The following is an 18,767-nucleotide window of genomic DNA, read 5'->3' as shown; positions in this document are numbered from 1 at the left end:
TGTGGTACTATAAACCTCTCATGTATTTGGTGTTTGTTTTTTTCAGCAAATGTATGACTGCAGGGCACAGTGATTTTTAAATATAATGTATTGGACTTTTTTTCATTGCTATATCCCTTTTTATATTTATTTTTTTATATAACCCAACCATTTTATTTCTTTTGGAAGAGGAACAGCACATTTGTTTTTTTACATGACTACCTGGAAGCTTGTGTCTTTTAAATAATGTAAGAGTGGTTCAAAGCACAGAGGAGTCTGGCTGAGCGCATACAGGCTGACGACAACTCGCCCGATGCGACGGCAGTAACTTTCTGCTCTCCTCTGCTATGAAGTTGCTGTAAGTCTACAACACTCAAACAAGACACCATATAAAAGAACAAATTAGTCTGTGTTCAGTCGTGTCACTAATTCATCTATTATCTTCTCTTGTGCGTATTTATTTTGTTTCATGTGGACACGTACCATGATGTAATGTGACTTACATATAATCAAAGTAACAAATAATGATAGCTATAAAAAATAAACTCCCTGAGGTATAATTAAAGTTGAGGAGAAAGGTTTAGCTTGTCCTTCCAGATTAGAGAAATGCGTTATTCTATAGCAAACAGGCTCAAATCAGAGGCCCACCGGGCTTTCTCTCAGTTCGTTCCGGTCGCCTCCGATTTAAGCCTGTTTGCCGTTGCGATGACCCGGACAACTGAGAATCTGCACAGGCGGACTTTGTTCTATGCATTACAGCTTAGAACGGAAGAACCTCCAACACGTTCTTACATATGTAAGACCCAAAATAAACACACATTGGATGGAAAAAAAAAACAGGAAAAGAAAAATGGGTTGATAGACTCCTTCTGGTGGAGTCTGGTCAAGACAACTGATTCTAACAGGGTGGAGCTATGGATGGATGGATGGATGGATAGATGGGTGGATGGATGGATAGATGGGTGGATGGGTGGATGGATGGTTGTTGGGATGGATGGATGGATGGATTTCGGAGATTGTGCTGGAAAATTAAGCTGAAAGACAAATAATTACACCACAGTAGATAATTAGATGGTGCACAGGTTTGTGGGGCATATGCTGTGTGAGCCAGATGTGCTTTACATACAACTTTTACATCTTCTGAAAAGCATCATAGTTTTACTAAAGCTCTCTAGAAGGGCCTCCCCATTTTGAAAAGCCCTTTTCTTTTGACATTCTCTGACTTCATTCATAACCGTCAAGCGGAGGTTCTAATATGTATCCCTCCAGCATCTGCGGCTGGAACAGGCACTGGGTCTGGCGTTCCTTGCTGCTGCAGGGCTGTGGGTTTGCCTGGCTCCTTGAAGAAAGGGTTTGGTTACAACCACACAACCGGCACCACATGCCGTGGACAGCGCCCCGTAAAAACAGCAGCCCGTATTAGAGCCAGTCAGATCTTTATTATCGTCTCGTTAATATTATTTACCCTCTGGCTACTTAAGGAATGGCCATCAAAGCCGCTGTCAGAGCATCATGATTTAGGAGTCTTCCATAAATATGCGTCACTGCAATGGGAAAAGTGGGATTTTCTCTTCTTGTTTTTATACAGCTTTGCAGAACTAGACTACATCAAAGAGCTAATTTAATCTAAATTGCTCTTTTTTTTTTGTTTGTGGCAGTCCAGGAAGTTACAACCTAGAGATCATAAATCTGCTGATTAGAAGTTAGCACGTACATGGCCGTGGTCATTAGAACCACGCTGATTAGGCATCCACAGGGGGTCCGCCTGATTGGGTATTTATCTCCAGCCAACAGACGCAATTAAAATTCTCCTCTCTAAGTCGGCCCGGGCCGGAACCCCAAAATAGTCCCACACCTCCGGTCACTGCCCTCCCCTTCTCTTTCTGTCTTTTTTTTTCCGTTTCAAGACAGCTTCCAAAACCTTTGAGGCTCTGAACACAAGGTATCTCTCTATCCGCGCCAATGCAAGGCTGCAGCTCAATGCAACCTTTTAGCGGCACCCCTCTTTCCTCGAGCCTCCTCAACTCTCTGTGCGACACTTAATGGACATGCTTTTTAACGGCCCATAAAGGAAACCCTGCCCTCTATTCTCGCCGTGATGAAGCTCCGGGGAATACGCTTACTTCCCGAAGCTTTTGATCAGCGTAAGACAGACAACCTGAAACAATTCATTAAAGGGCCGTGCAGCCTACGCAGCTGGGGGGTGTCGGCAAGTTACAGAGGAGAAAGCACTCGCCTATTCACCTCCGCATTTGTGCTACAAAGGCCGACGCTCATGCAACCTCTTTCTGTGCCCCGCATCCTAGCCTCGGTGACAGGAGGAAACACTTCAAGAGTAAATAACGTGTTTGCTCAAGTTGTGCCAAGCTGTGGGGTGAAGAAGTGGTCACAGCTAGGGAGAACAGAGAAAGAAAAAAAATCCACAGCCCAACTGTAGTTGCTCGTTGAGGACAGAATGCATGCAAACTTGCTGAACTTTACAGCACAATTTGTCTTTTCTTTTTTTTTTGCAGTGTTGGCCGTTCGGTTAAAAAGGGTTGGCGAGTTAATGAGGTTGACAGGGACGGAAACTTGCCTAACTTTGGTTCCTATCGCTGTTCCAAGTTTCTAAAGTCACATATAGAGTTGCATGATATTAGGAAAGCATTACATTGTGAAATTATTATTGAACATGTTGAACATGATGCTGACTACATTTAACCCACATTTCCTTCGCTCTTTTCCACCATCACAATATCTACAGCACTCCTCTTGAGCTTTAGGATTTTGTTCATAAAGATTTAGAACACACGTTGTCTGGATTGTGGATGCAACAGGTCCAGGAGTGATGTCAGGGTTCCCCTTCTGGTTCTGTTGGGTCCGGATCCCGATCTCAAATAAGCAAAAGACGATGGATGGATGGATGGATGGATGGATGGATGGATGGATGGATGGATGGATGAATTTTTGTGATTTAGATAGAAAATTAAGTTGAAAGAACAATTAATATATTAAATTGGATTATTTCAGTTTGCTAAAGTTTGTAGGGCATATACTGTGTGAGTCAGCTGTGTTGTAAAGGCTGGATGGATGGATGGATGGATGGATGGATGGATGGATGGATGGATGGATGGATGGATGGATGGATGGATGAATTTTTGTGATTTAGATAGAAAATTAAGTTGAAAGAACAATTAATATATTAAATTGGATTATTTCAGTTTGCTAAAGTTTGTAGGGCATATACTGTGTGAGTCAGCTGTGTTGTAAAGGCTGGATGGATGGATGGATGGATGGATGGATGGATGGATGGATGGATGGATGGATGGATGGATGGATGGATGGATGGATGGATGGATGGATGGATGGATGGATGGATGGATGGATGGCAATCTACATCAGATATCCATAAAAGGCAGGGAAAGTGCAATCAATGGGCCAAACATATTGAGAGTGTGACTGCATGCCACCTAACGTTTTCCAGCCTACCAAATAGTGCAACTGAGCAGTTCTCAGCACCCACGATATTGGACAGAATTAAATTGCTCTGATGATTGTAATTCAATATTTTCTGCAGCTCCGCCACCAAAAAGCCCGTAGCACAGTGACTAGTTTGTGTAGATGACCGACATGCAACTCAGAAAACAGAGAACCCAGACCTAACCCCGGACCACGAGCAGCAGGTGCAGCAGCATGATTTTAGTGTGTGCACTTTAGCGACTGAGTTCTATTGCTACGTACAGACCTGGCATATTGAAAACAATATTTGGGGTAATTTTGTTGTATGGATGAAGACATTTGTGTAAAAGATACCTTGCTTATGAGGAACTTTTTTTTGCACGAAAACAAAGATAGTTTTGGAAAACTCTATTTTAATATGGAGAAGGCCTAAAAAAACCTTGAAGTGAACTATGAGCCAAAAAGAACCTACAAGCATGAGAGAAATGTGTGTGAGAAGGCCGCCAGAACAGAATGTGGCCCAGGATTCCACATCCATCACAACAACTCAATACTTTCTGTTGCCAGCAGAATACACTGAAATCTGGGATTGCACCAAAATGTGAAAATCTTACAGGACCATTAATATTGATGCACTTTATCTAGCAATGGAGATAAAGATAAAGGTTTAAAGGAACAAGCCTGTTACTTTTAGATATCGTTAAAGGATTTACAATGTAAAAAAAAAACTGGCATTCAAATAGGCTAGAATGGCTACAAACACAACAATTAGTGGAACAGAGAGTGGTTGTCAAACTGAAATTTTAAGTGAAATTTAGCTACAAACTTAAAAAAAAAAAATTATGGATAACAGGCAGCTTTCCCCCATTTATTTGGCAGCTATGATCGCTGGAGACAGATGGTTGCCCTGTGGAGTAACCTCCTATGAGCAAACCACGCTTGCTGTCGAGGCCTTCAGCGTTTAACCTTCATAGGGCTGATAAGATAGTCGGCTGAGGGGAAAACAGAGATAACCCCACTGCTGGAGCCGGGTGTTTTTGAAAAAAAAAAAAAAAGGCAACGATGATGCTTTCACTTGCTGCGCGCAAGCCATTTAGAGAAAAGGAATGCATTTGTTTGTCTAACACAACAGGGGATTGCCACATTATAATTGCCTCTGTTATTCAGAAATCACTTTCTCCACGAGCCAGACTCTCTCACCCAAGCTCCTCCAACTGATCTCTGCGTAATAGACGCAAACGCACACCTCCAGGCAATTTGTAGGACTTCGGCGTGCAAAAAAAAAAAAAAAAAAAAAACCTTTGTGGACGGGGGGACGCCTGGGAGACAACGAGCAGAGAAATAATCCCTGTCATCTCTACCCAATCCAAGGGAGTCGTCGGGGAAAGGAGCCGCTTCCAGTCGCGCTCCCTTTCCCCCCTCTGCCGGAATCTCTCCCTAGCAACGACGCTTCGCTGCTGCTGATTGGACCAGTGCACCAGCGGTTGCTATAGCTACAGGAAGCTCCCCTTCCCAGTAACCCCCCATGTTTTCTTCTCTCCTGTGCCTCTCTGTCTGCTTCTCCGTTATTTTATCTTTATTCTCCCATAGTTTTGTTACTCCTGTGTGTTTTTTTGTTGTTGTTGTTTTTTTTTCCAGAAGAGAGCGAAAGTAGTACATTAAAGCAGGCTAACGGCAAAAACAGGCAGGTCAAAAGGCGGGGGGGCTAATGCATCCGAGGAGAGACTTGACAGACTAAAAAAAGAAAAAGTATGTAGAGAAAGTGTTAAAAAAATAACGATTTTATGTGAGCGGTTGTGAGAAATGGAGCATTCTCCAACCTGTATGTAAATCTACAATTCCCTATTGCACGTTTTCAGAAAATAAATAATTTATCTTTCCATCCTTTATCAACAAACGGCTAAATGGAGCAGGCTTCCAGTTTATGTGCAAACAAAGTAGTGTTTCCCGTGTCTCTGCCTCTTTCTTTCCACCTTTTCTTTTTTTTTCCCCCCAGCAGGCCACAACAAAGCAAACGTACACCTATTTTATCTGTTGCGATGAGATTTATGTGCGAGCAAGCTCCGCGCTCATGGCCAAAAACCAGGACCCGCTGTGTTCGCTGGAATCCAAGAGTGCCAATTATGCTTTGAAGGCGGGCTGAAATGTGGTCACTATGTCATTGGAGCACTATGCACGAGTCAGCCAACACGCTTGTAATACAACACCACACTGTCCATACTCCAGAGCCCGCTGCTACACTCACAGTTGCGGGATCTACATCATCCACATATACACCCCCACTGCCTTCCCTTTGTTTGGTAGCGGATGCATCCTTCGATATGAGCTGGCTACCACACTTACTTTCTTGAGCTGATTGCACCGGCCGCCTCTCTGTGCTATAATCAGCTACAAAGTAATGGGTTCAATGAGGTTAAATGCACGTGATTGGCGAAATGCTCCTGCGGTGACTGATGCATAACAGAGGGATTATGATCATGTGGCTGGTGGACAATGACATGGCTTCATAGAAGGAGGATAAAACTATGGATGCCATGGGTGTTTGTCTTGTTACACTGTGAGAATGTGCGTTGGAAGCGTCTATGGAAAGTGTCTACCAGTTTAAGACACAATGAGCACGGATTTTTTTCGCTTTTTCAGGGTGGCAAAGTCCGCCTCGTCTGTAAAAAAAAAAAAAAAAGTACAGTATGAAGAACAAAAGGAAAGATCAGATTGCAAAGGGAAAATAAGACTTTGTGTCATGTTTAATTTGCTGCCCCTGGTTTCAGATAATTTGTTAAAGATGCTTTAGAATGCCTAATCTATAATAATTTTGTCTCATTATCAAATGGTAAATTCCTGCTTTTTGGCGCCTGCTCTCTCTCTCTCTCTCTCTCTCTCTCTCTCTCTCTCTCACACACAGAGTGAGGTCGCTCACTCTGCTCCTAATAGAAATATTTTATGAGCCTTAATGGCAGAAAAATAATGCTTTTATTACTGTTTTTCTTTTACCTTTTATTCTGTAGCTCTAAAAGAGAATTCATACTTGGCTAAAATTTGTATTAGGACGAGCTCAAAGCTTTGCAAAAGTACAGAATGAACCACAAAATTCGGACACATTTACATTCTACATCCCTCGCATCTGGCAGAGTTTAGCCATTAGTTTCCTGATCACACATGCCACATACTGATATCACCCGATCCCATAATACGTTCTTAAATCCAATCGTAATCCATGCAAGTATTGACAATTGGCAGAAAAGGGCAAAAAAAAAAAAAAAGAGGACAAATATTTAGTAAATTAGCTACAGAGAAATGGTGGTGGTGTGTGTGTGTGGGGGGGGGGGGGGGGGGTTGACTAGAAAAAAAGGTTCCATCATTCACATAGAAAACCTGGAAGGAACCAATCGAAATTTGACAAAACAAGGCCATACATCAGGGAATAAACAAACTTCCTGAACTTCAAAGAAACTGTGCAACATGTTTGTGTGTGACAGGCTTTCACCTGCTTAACAATGGAAGCCATAGAAAACTGCTGCCTGTGCAGGAGCCCCTGCCAGAGGGGAAATTACGGCAGAGGACGTGGCAGATTCTGGCTGCACTACAGCACGCGATCGTTGCCTCTGGAGCACGACAGGGGAGCTGTCTGATGGCTTTACTGATCTAAAATACCCAGTCAGTTGTCTGAGGCAGCACAACTACTAATAATCTGAAAAACAGAATATTAGACTATGGTATACTGGTGATGTAATGTCTGAGTCCCCCCCACCCCCCCACATCCCTCCAGTTTTGGCGCTCCCCCTTTCTTCTCCGGGGGTACAAAATAAAGCTTTCCGATTGGTTAATGGCACCTTAGAGATACTGAGAATATCCACCAACCAGGGCCCAGGTGTCGCTTCAAATGGTTACCACAGCAACCTCTCACAGCCACAGAGAGCGTGTACACACGTATGAACGCGCACACTTGGATACACGAGTTCAAATGCGTGTGTTGTCACGCGGAGCTCACATGTTTTTTTTTTTGGTGTGTGGAACAGATAGAAAAGAGGGAGAAATAAACAACAAGCCTCCGATGAATAGGCCTTTGTGACTTCATGAACCACAGAACATACGAGGGCAGGACAATGCTGTTACTGTCCAGCTCTTACTATTATGCTTTAAAAAGACTGACCAGTAAAATGCCTCAATCTGCTTGCAAAAACTTGATTGAATGCAAACATGCTAATAGACACTATAAAGGCTATAATGATCTGAAAATGCTGTATTTTTTACCCTAAAATGTTGGTACAACATAATTTGCTTGTGCCCACCATAGGAAATACTATCCAGTTATGTGCAATTAAATTCTTACTTTCTTGCTATTTTATGTATGCTGTTGTTGTTTTTTTGTTTTTTTTTTCAACAAAACCTAAAAAATGCATTTCCCTTCATTTTCTTCAAAAAAGCATGTGAATGCATTTCTTGTCACAATGGTTTACTTTTACAATATTAGAAAAGTGCTGCCTGTCTGGTGCTCTTTGTTATTTTTATTTTTTTTTGTGAAGCTACATCTTTGTATGATAGTCAGCACAGTTTCACCAAGCTGTACATCTGCATGACAAACAGCCGTCCCCCTTCTCCATTCCTAATGTACACTAATACTTTACCGTCAAATATTTTTTAAACTTTAAAGTCTTACTTTTTTTTTTTTTTTGGCCCATGCCAAAAATAAGAAAAAAAAAAAGTCAAAACAGAGCATTTTGTAAAAAAAAAAAAAAAAAAAAAAGAAACTGCTGCCCTAATACGATATCAGTTTCCTCTAGTGTGAAATGCCGTCAAAGAGAAACTTTCCCCTTAAATAAAAACAAAACATTCAACCAAGAAATCTATTAACAAAACTACAAAAAGTTCAACTTTTATGTATGGATATCTACAATAAATGGCTATTAAACAAATGGAACTCTCTTAAGGTGCGCTCACGCTGAACGCAAAATAGATCTCCTATGATAAATAATAATTATTAAAGCAATAATAATCAATAATATAACTAAACTATTTTGGCTGCAATACTATTGTTACACAATTGCTTTTGTCATGTTGTAGATTTTTAAGTACTTACTTGACTTTTTCCCCACCTTTTAAAACTATGAAACGGTGACATTTTTGCTCGAGACTAAATATGCCTCGATCATCTCATGATCATTCCTGTCAAGTAAACATTTCACAAAACGCTGGAGTTGCCTCTAAGTGATTTCCTTAAACTCTAAATGTAGCTGCACAATGACAGCTACATAGGCTTTGTCTTGCACAGGACAGGAGTAGCCGTTCTGTAATCGGATGTCCGGTTATGTCACTACTGTATCTATTCCAGATCACCTGCATCAGCTTGGAGAGCAGCGTTGCAAATCCAGTTACATATGTGCCATTAAGCCAATGTGTACAAGCAAAGGTAAAGCCTCTCCAGGTGGCCTGGACAAGAACCAGCTATCTTACCAGGAGCCGGTCTGCTCTACAAGGACTCTCTGATATATTTCAACCCCCCGCTGTGGGCTAATAGCAGCACCCAGCATGTTCCCTAGGAGTAGGAGTGCTTACTGTGCGTCTGTCAAAGTATGCGTGCGTTTGATGTGGCCAAAGAAAAACATGTTGTCTCTGAACAGAAAATAAAACCGCTGTCTAATAAAATGCTGCTTAAAGGGATATTTATTGCTTCTAAGTGAGGGCACTGTGTGAAACAATTTGAACAATCACTACAAACATTATTTTTTTTCTGCTTTAATAATCATTGTGCTGCGTTGTGGTATTTAAAGTATCCATTTCTTACCGGTGCAGGTGAAGCACTTGACGTGAAAGTGAGTGTCTTGGACCCGAACCACTTCCCCTTTGCACACTTCTCGACACCGCTGGCACCGGATTGGTTCAGAGCCCCGCTCACTGCGTGTCGAGACCTGCTGATGAGCTGGGGAACATAAAAAAACATCTTAAATGTAGCATCCCAAAGAATCAGAGCAGATTTTATTACACTGTACTAGTGCGGGTTTGGTTCGTCATCTTAGCTCGATTTCATGCCATCCTAAACTTTGAGAGTGAGATATAAGTTAAAATGTCATCTTATGTGTGTTTTGAACAAGCATTGTGAGTCCACTTGATGTAAACTAGGCCAGCTACTGGATCAACGGGAAACCGACAAATGAAAGTCATTGCAGTCAAAGGACTTCAGAAATCCCGTAATTGGTCAATAAAATTAACCGGTTTGTAATTTAGTTTCAATATATTTACAGCTGTTCTGTGAAAGCCTCAGGGTTTTATTTGAGAGAACATTAGAGAGAAAGTAGTCACAAAGACCATGGGTCAGCAGACAGGACACACAATATCTGCTTTACAGGACAACTATTAGTTATGTATTCTACAAATCTGGGCTTGTGCAGAATTAAACTAACACTCCACATCACCTTGAATACAGCGTCCTATAGTTAAAAATGGTGGTGAAAGCATCACACTATAGATACGCTTTTAGTTTGCAGGAACGTGGAAATTTCTCAGAGGAAGATGAATGGAGGACAACACAGGACAACGCTTGAAGAAAACCTCATAGAGGCTGCAGAATACTCGTGACTGACACCGAGGTTCACCTTCCAGAAAAAAAGACAACCCATGCAGACCTACAATGCGATGGTTTAGAGCAAAGGATATTGATGTGTTAGAATTTACAAGGAAGAGTGGTTCTACGGTGCATTGACTAAGGGGCAGAAAACAAATGCTCACTAACGTTTTTTTGGGATTTTCAAAAGAACTCTTACATTAATTTATCCTTTTCAATCCACTTCACAATTTGGTGCTAATATATGTTGGTTTATCACGTAAAATCCCAATAAAACCAATATTAGTCAGTGGTTATAATGGGGGGGGAAATGTGAAAAGCTTCAAGGGTCATTGCAGAAAAAAAATATATATAAAAAAATACTAAAAACTACAAAAAAGTGCAAGTTAGACAATGTGGCGAACGGCTAGAGCTCTCCATTGCACAAACCAAAGCATGTAAAGGCCCATACATCTGCATGTGTCACACACAGTACACGTGTAGCAATACTGTCACTGTTAATAGTACTAGTGTCACTCTAACCCTACCTGGCATCGCTTCACTCCACCCATGATGGTTCTAATGACATTTTCATACATTTCCTTAAGGTGGGCTGTGCTTATATGTCATGTCACACAAAAGATTGTGGGATTCCATGTGGCAACTTAGCACCAGTGAGGGATATCACAAGCTCCCTGTGCTAAAGGAACTATGATAGGAAGCATACAGGTTTCTTTTCCTACCTCCTTCCTCACTGACTTCACTATTTGGACAGCACTTATCACGGCGAACGCTCGCTGACACACTTCCGCTTTGGCTAAAGAGTCCTTACCAATTAGACCTTTTCAAACGCAGCCGTGTTTTGAAGCTGTGATTTCTGACACCTGGGTGATTTACAGGCTTTCTCTCCCACTGCTTATATTTTTCATACATTCATACTTCCCCGCCACTTGACTGAACAGATTGATCTCCTTACCTCATACCGCTTTAGCTAACATATATGACACAAACATAGATTCCCCACAAATTTCCCTCGAGAAAGTTAGACTAACATACCCCCATTGCAAAGAAACCTCAAACTATGTTTATTTGATTTTAAACACGTGTCACGCAATAGTGTAAAGCAAGGCCCAACGGTTTTACTTAAAAAAGGAAATAAAAAAAAAAACGGCACAAGAATAACACAAGAAAACAGGCTGAAGGGGAAAGGTTGGTGATCTGACCAAGAGCTGAGTAACATATGTAAGTTGGAGAGATGATTACTGAAAAAAGAAGCAGGGGGTTGATTGGAAACAGGGAGCAGCTGTAAGGGAAGGCTGATATAGAACTGGGGAAACAGGGAAAATGACTGATAGAACACACGGAGCAGAATATGAATATATATGATTGACCAAAGTCACAAAGATTATTACAAGTGTTTAAAGTTATTTTTGCCTCCTTTAGGCCAAGTCAGTCTTGTGATCTGAGATAGTAACATATTTTTTGACTTTCACAAGACTTTGAATTTTGATTTAAAACATCTGGGTTCCTCTTGATTGGTCTCCTAGAAGGGAAATGCAGTGGTTGAAATCTGATAAAGAAGAGTGACGGCAGAGTAACAGGGTGGCCTGACAGTTTAAACAACTAAGTGAAGGACTTTTGGTTTTCCGGCTAGAGCAAGATGAGCATGTGCTGACACAACAGAGCGGCCGATTCCATTTCAGTGGTTGAATCCTGAAGGGCTCGCAACACTTAAAAGGTCAAAGCTGATGCACCGCTTGCATTTATTCAGCTTCTTAGAAGTATTTGTATTTAAACCTGTTCTGTACCCAGACTGTCAAATTCTATAGTTTTGATGAAAGCTGTTTCTACGTGTTGTTTTTTGATCAGTGTATCAAATAGTAGTCATAATCAACCAGCTGCAAACTGTCTAACAGCATTTTTATTTGCCTGCCAGTGATTTAACAAACTGCAGGGCTAAAGACTAGTGTTTTTTTTATATATCTGAGTATAATGTTGCTACCTATTTTAATAATGTACAAGCTTTAGAAAACTTTTACAGTTTCTGGAAATCTGTAGCAAGTTGCAATGTCTAGTTTTCTCAAACACTTGAAAGTAAAAATATAACTTTCTCCATTTTTCTTGAAGTTTGTCCTGTCTGTCTCTCTGTTGCCCTGGTGACCTGTCCAGGGTGTACCCCGCCTCTCGCCCATTGATAGCTGGAAATAGGCACCAGCCTCGGTTTTGAACCCTTGAAGGTTTTGTCACATCTCAAAATCTAACAGAGCAACACAGAATTTCACGATTGGATTAACATATATTTGGATTACATATTCAGATTGTGCCATTTATATGGGCACACAATCAATTAATCCAATCATAATGTGCATGTCTATGCACTTGGCTTTATTCAGAATATAACCACTCTGGTATGCGCAGTTTTCAAATTCACCTAAAAAAAAAAAAAAGCAGAGCATCCATCTTTGCTAAATAACAAAGGTTTGTTGTTTAGGGGTTGTCGACCTTTATGCCGTTGTGATGACCCGGATAACTGAGAATTTACACAGGCATGAACAAAAACTAGTATCAAGGCAGTAGTAGTACAAGTTTGTTTGTCTTACAAGTACCCTGGATGGACTTACACGAGGTTCTAATTACGGTTGAATTGTTACTGAGTAAACAATTTTATTTTTTCGAACAGAAAGGTTGTATCTGGAACCCCGACAGTTTTGCTTCCCAACGTATTTCCGGCACTCACATTTATGCTGGGTGCACATGGGCACTCGGGTCAGTTTGACACATTCAGAATAACTCCAGCCTGAGAAGCGTTTATATGCACACTTATCGGATTATTAATCGGCATACAGCCCTCGTCTCATTCGGATTAAAAAAAAATTCCGAGTGAGCTTAATCCGATCACAGTATTCTGATTGGCTTGTTTACATGACGCTTTTTTATTCCGATCAGCCCTTTATTCCGATTACTTTTGTCCATGTTAACATAGCTAGTGTTAACTGTGGTATTAAAACCTGGGGGTGTAAGGAGATTAATTGATTGATTGTGATTTATCTCAACAGTGTCATTCGTCCCAGTGAAGTCTGTCTCCTGAAATGATTTCTTGTCATTGTCAGCACAAATCTTTGACTGGTGAAACATTTGTAAGTTATTATTATGAAGTTGGAAAGGAAGTAGTGTTTGAATGGCCCTAGGTTTTATGGTTTCTAGAGGTAGCTAATAAAGAATGCTCCCTTGGGACTTCTGCTGATTGACAATCTTCTGTTACAAAAACATGGATGAAATCCAGACTACTCAGCACTTATAAAAATGAAACGGAGGTAGAGGGGCAGTTGCAAGAGGACTTTGACTGGCTGACTGTTTGTCACAATCACAGCTAAAATTTGTATCTGCTTCATTGTTTCTTATCATTGCCATACTAAAGCACTATATATATATATATATATATATATATATATATATATATATATATATATATATATATATATATATATATATATATATATATATATATATAAATCAGAACAGTATTCAGCAATCCCTAATTCAAAATCTGACGCTTTAGTTACTCTGAATTTGAGTTATGCTTTCTTTAAGTTCACAATCTGACACAGGGGCGCTCCAGGAATATCTTCATCCTGAACGCCAGCAAGTCATGTACTACAGGAGGTCCAGGAAGACTAAACATGCTCCTCTCTGCATACATAGGGAGGTGGTGGAGCATGTGGACAACATAAAGTTACTGGGCATTCACATTTCCTCTGACCTCTCCTGGACTGTGAACACCTCCCACCAGGGGTCCGTTCTTCGTACGTCGCTAACTCAGTTAGCAGGATTTCATTGTTGACGATTTGGCATGATCTTGGATCGTTTGGTTCTTCGAAAGACTTCCTGCACTTGTTGTCATAGCAACATGTGCGCCAGCTTAAGCCTGCTCCAGAGCAGGCTTATTTCATGTAAACAAGATTAGATCACGGCTGTATAAGCGGAGGAGATAGGGAAGTCTGCCGTAGCCATGTCCATTTTTACGACTGCAACCTGTTGCGGAAGGTGCAAGAATAATTTCAGAGTTTTTCGAATTAATTGCGTATTGCGCAATAGACAGGATCCTTTAGCGCAGCGGGACAGTGTAATTGTTGAGAGATTTTCTTGGTGGTTGTTATAAACAGACAAACACATCATTTAACAGTGGCTTTTAAAGAGGAAAAAGTGGTGTTAGAGCCATAAATCTAAAATATTTAAGTTATTTGTATGATGGTTTGCTTTTTATTTTTATCATATTCAGTAAGAAGATTTGTTCGGGCCATTTTATTGTGAAGTTTAGTTTACTTTGAAAGGCTTGCTTCCTGTCGAGCCGTATATATTGTATTAGAAAAAACTATGGATGGATTATCTAGACACGGAGCAATACAGTTTTACCGTGTAAACTGTGGATGACTTGGAAAAGGAAGATTTTTATTTTTTATGGATAAAGATTTTTTTTTTTTATTAAAATTCCCAGTTTGCACGCATCCTTTACTTCCCGTGCCTAAGGAATGACACCGAAATGTGGATCTCTTGACATAACAAGTGCCTTTTTTAAATAAAGTATAATAATTAAAGGCTACCATTTTGTAGAATTTTCTTGTATTTCACTTTTACTTGTCCCCATGTTCTAGTGGGTCCCGTGGAGGCTCTGATATCAAAGAACAAAGTAAATATGAAATTATTAAAATGCAAAAATTCATACTGTAGAAAGTGATAGAAACATCTACCATGGACAGTATTTAAGCATTAATTTGTCTGCTGCTTTTTGCCAGCCCTCTCTCCTGGCTTTAACAGATTTTGAGGTGTTTTAATTAATGACTCAAATTCGGCATAACCTTCCATTAAAAGCCCTTGTTCTGCTTGGGAGAAAAACTGTGGGCGTTCTTTGGCCATGCTGAACAGCCAATAGCAGCGTTGCTGATCAATGTTTCTACTATCGATACATTTCCCCTTTTAAACAAACGCATGAACGCGCAGTTGTCTCAGATAACTCAATCCAGCCATACTAATCATAAACAACAGGTGTGTTCCAAGAACCCAGTTAGCCGGATCATGATTAGCCGGATGAAATCATCTTGGATGTCTCATTTGATCTTGGATGTTTTAAGCAACGTACGAAGAACGGACCCCAGGTAAAGAAGGCTCAGCAATAGCTCTTCTTCCTCAGGAAACTGAAACGGACTGGACGTTTCTACTCAGCTGCTCATAAACTATTATAGCTACCCAACTAAAAGAATCCTATGTCTCAGTGTAACTGTGGTGTAGGGGCTGCACAGTACAGGAGAGGAACGATCCAGCACTGGTAGTGAGGTTAGCACAGGGGATTGTGGGTTGCCCATACAAGCTCTTGTGTTTATGCTACACAAGTCCAGAAAAGAGGCAGATGTATTGCCACAGATCCACCAGGTAAACAAGTCAGAAACATCAATTTAAAAACTAATAGACTTTAAAACAGCTTATTTCCCAAAACTATGAAGACAGTTGTCCCCTGCTGAGAATCATTTAAACCAACCCAGTTCACATGTTTAAAAACACTACTGGTTCCACAGGTTCTTGATCCGATTAAGAATTATTTACACTCTGCCTTGCTAATGTCTATTTGCACACTTTAGCTTCTCAGGGAGTGTTTGTTTGGACATCTATGCAAATGACACAGTTCTTTGACCTGAACATTTAAAGTTTTGCTAATGCGTATTTGCACATTATATCTGGTACGTTCATGTAAATTACATTTTGCTGTAATCTGTCTTTTTAGACTTGAACATTTAAATCTTATCACATGCTAAGGACTACTTCCACACTTTTAGCTTCTCATGAGGTGTTGGTGGATTCATCTTGAACATTTTTCTTTGATTTGTGTCAGTTATGTGTGACTTCTAAGCCAGTGTATCACAACGGTTACGTAATGACAATAAATAAAGGCAGAGTCCCAGGTGAGACAGATGCTGGATAATGAGCACAGCACAGGTGGATTAAATGAGGTAAATTGACTGGGGCTATGGTGGAGAGTGACAGACTGAAATAAACATGAATGGAGCTGAAAAGTAATGATGCACATTTTCTCATAGTGAGAAAAATCTAGAAAATTACTATGAGTCATCACCTGTCAAAGAGGGAAAACCTAAAAATTAATGTTTCTATAAAAAACAGGCAAAAAAAACACAGCACAAGTACAAAAGGTACCAAAATGACCCGAAGCCACCATTCACAAACTACTCATCACAATCCTACAGATTAAATATTCTGAATCATGGATTCAGTGACAGGTGACTTCTTTCAATGTTTTTTGGACATGAAAAGACAACATCTGAAGAAAAAAAAATTATGAGAGGCAGCTGAAACTAACTTAAAGTGTAACTCACACCCATGTAAAAACATAAACCCGCTCTCAGACAAATTTGAAAAATTCCACCAAAGAGGGCGGGGATATGCGGGAAAAAGCTGGGTGGGATGGGGGGTGGAGGCAGCAGCTTGCTTTATTTGCCACATCGACTCATGGAGAGTGAGCAGAGTGATGCTGGAAGTCACGCTGCGGTTCGGTCTTTTGAGTTGGAGGATTTTTCACCCCCCTCGTCCCCGGAGGTGGAGGGAGTCTTTGTGGAGCCCAGAGGGCCAGAACCTCATCAGTTTGAGCCACTGGCTCAGGGAGCTGACAAAGCAATGCCTGAAGCTGGTGCTGCCGAGTCAGTGGAGGACAGGATCGGTCCAATTATATGTTATCTTATTTACTTCTCCCTTTATAATCCAGAACGGGGTCACTGACAGCTTTGCAAATGCAAAATTAATTTTCAATGAATGTGGTTGATCTCCTCTCTGCTCTCTTTGCTCTGACTGCAGGTGGGTTTCAGGACGAGCTAGAAAATGCTTCCTGTGAGACAGCACTAAGGGAAGAGGCTCACGGCAGCTCTTGCTGCTGCCTCAAAACAGTTTACTGCAAAACAATTGGTGCGTTCACATGAAGTTGACCATGAAACATAAAAAGTCACTAGATTTGTTTATTGTCACTTTTTTGAAGAAAAAGAAGTCACTAGAGGGGTCTGAAGAGTGCAACCGCACTCCCTACAGAGGCACAAGATGGAGCGGTATGGGTTTTTGTTCTGTTTTTGTTAAGACGCTGCTGCTTTTATACCACCCAGCAGCAGAGCTATGTCAATTTTTTCCCAAAAAAAAGTCACTATAACCTTTGAATCAATAGCAACTGAGATTCGAAATTCAATGCAAGACCACCGTTTAACCCTAGGAGGGAGCCACACTGATGTTTTAGACACAAAAGCAGAATTTAAACAAATATGCACACATTTTTACAATAATGATCAGAATAAGTAGACAGTACTATAAAGCAACCATGTTAACAGTTTATTGGCAAAATAAGTTGATTTTGGGGTGAGTTACCGTTTAAATAAACTTGCCTTTTTAGAAGAAAAGACAATCAAGACAATTTTGAACTTCTCATATAAAAGATATGCTTTCACATAGGGAGTCTTTAAAATGCATCTAATGATCTGCACTCTACTCTTCAGTATACAACCAATCAGTGCATTCATAGTTTCACTGTGTTCATGGATTTAATCACCAGTTAGAGGTTTTCATGTGCAGGCTCTTGGCAAGACCAAATTGGTTAGGATCAGAAAGAGTTAACTTGAAACAGATTAAAATATTAATGAAAGCGGGTGCTCTTCGCCAGCTTTTATCTCATTTTATAGAACCAATGAGTCTGACAAAACAGCTACCATGTGACGCTTCTCGAGGGGAAACGAGCAATATTTTCACAGAGTAGGCATAAGGGCATAAATACACAAATCCATGGCAGTGATTGTTTATATTCCTGTGCAGGACGGGAGTGTGAGAGCAAGAAATATGCAGCAACGATTCCCACACCACATCTCCCACAGTGGAGTCTCTGTAAGTTCATTGTTTCTCTCACAATGCTGGCAGCACCCCTGGGAACAACAACCTGGCCTGATAAGTGCCCAGCCACTAATTCCAATGGAAGTTTGAAGGAAGTGTTTTCTTTCTTTCTTGTAAAACCAAATGAACGAGCCTGATCCCGTCAGGTGTGAATGTGAGATATTGAGGACTAATGGAAGCACAAGCCCGACTGACATCATCTACTGAAAACACAGGAGGGCCGTTATTTACCCTGCTGACCTTCTGAAACGGGGCCAGAACAAAGTTCAAGCACAAACTAACATCCTATGCTTCCCATACCAGCCAAGCTCAGATGTACAGAGGATATCACAGACATATTCCAATTAAGCATGGGCCAGGATGAAATTCTCATGGCATGACCACCTAGAGTAAAAATATCATAAGTTGATGGTATTAGTAAAAAAATATTAAAATGAAAATATATAACGTGATCTATTTATTTTTAAAGAAACTGACTATTATTTTACTGCTTCCAAAATCACTTAACATATGAACTTATAGTTATAATAGCGGAATCTAACATTAACACTAACTAGCCAATTTATCAGGTACAATTTAAATGCTTGTTGCACAAAAAACTGATCTACAGTTCAGGCTAGGTGAGGATGAATGTGACTTTGTTGGTAGTTCCAGATGGCCTGATATGAGCACTGCTGATACAACCGTCTCATGGGTTTACAGAGAAGGTCCTGAGATAAAAACGACAGACTGGTTTGAGATGAGGAAAAGGCAACATTAACTAGTAGTGGTAACCACTCTTACCACAAAGGTATGCAGCATTTTACCTCTGAACACACAACATCCTGAACCAGGTTACAGCAGCAGGACACCAAACCAGGTGCCACTTCTGTCAACTAAGAAC

General features: G+C 40.6%; 1 protein-coding gene across 7 annotated transcripts in view; it reads right to left on the bottom strand.

The window, feature by feature from the left end:
• ablim3 (actin binding LIM protein family, member 3) overlaps positions 1-18,767 on the bottom strand; it is a 71,742-nt gene that overhangs the window by 41,186 nt on the left and 11,789 nt on the right. For all 7 annotated transcript variants that reach the window (XM_036127420.1, XM_012851782.3, XM_036127421.1 and 4 more), the window contains exon 2: positions 9,200-9,334. In XM_036127420.1, the coding sequence (XP_035983313.1) occupies positions 9,200-9,334 (135 nt within the window). The remainder of the gene's footprint in view (positions 1-9,199; positions 9,335-18,767) is intronic.

Source organism: Fundulus heteroclitus, chromosome 23, assembly GCF_011125445.2.
Source record: "Fundulus heteroclitus isolate FHET01 chromosome 23, MU-UCD_Fhet_4.1, whole genome shotgun sequence".
NCBI lineage: Eukaryota > Metazoa > Chordata > Actinopteri > Cyprinodontiformes > Fundulidae > Fundulus > Fundulus heteroclitus.
This window is presented reverse-complemented; position numbering and strand designations above follow the sequence as displayed.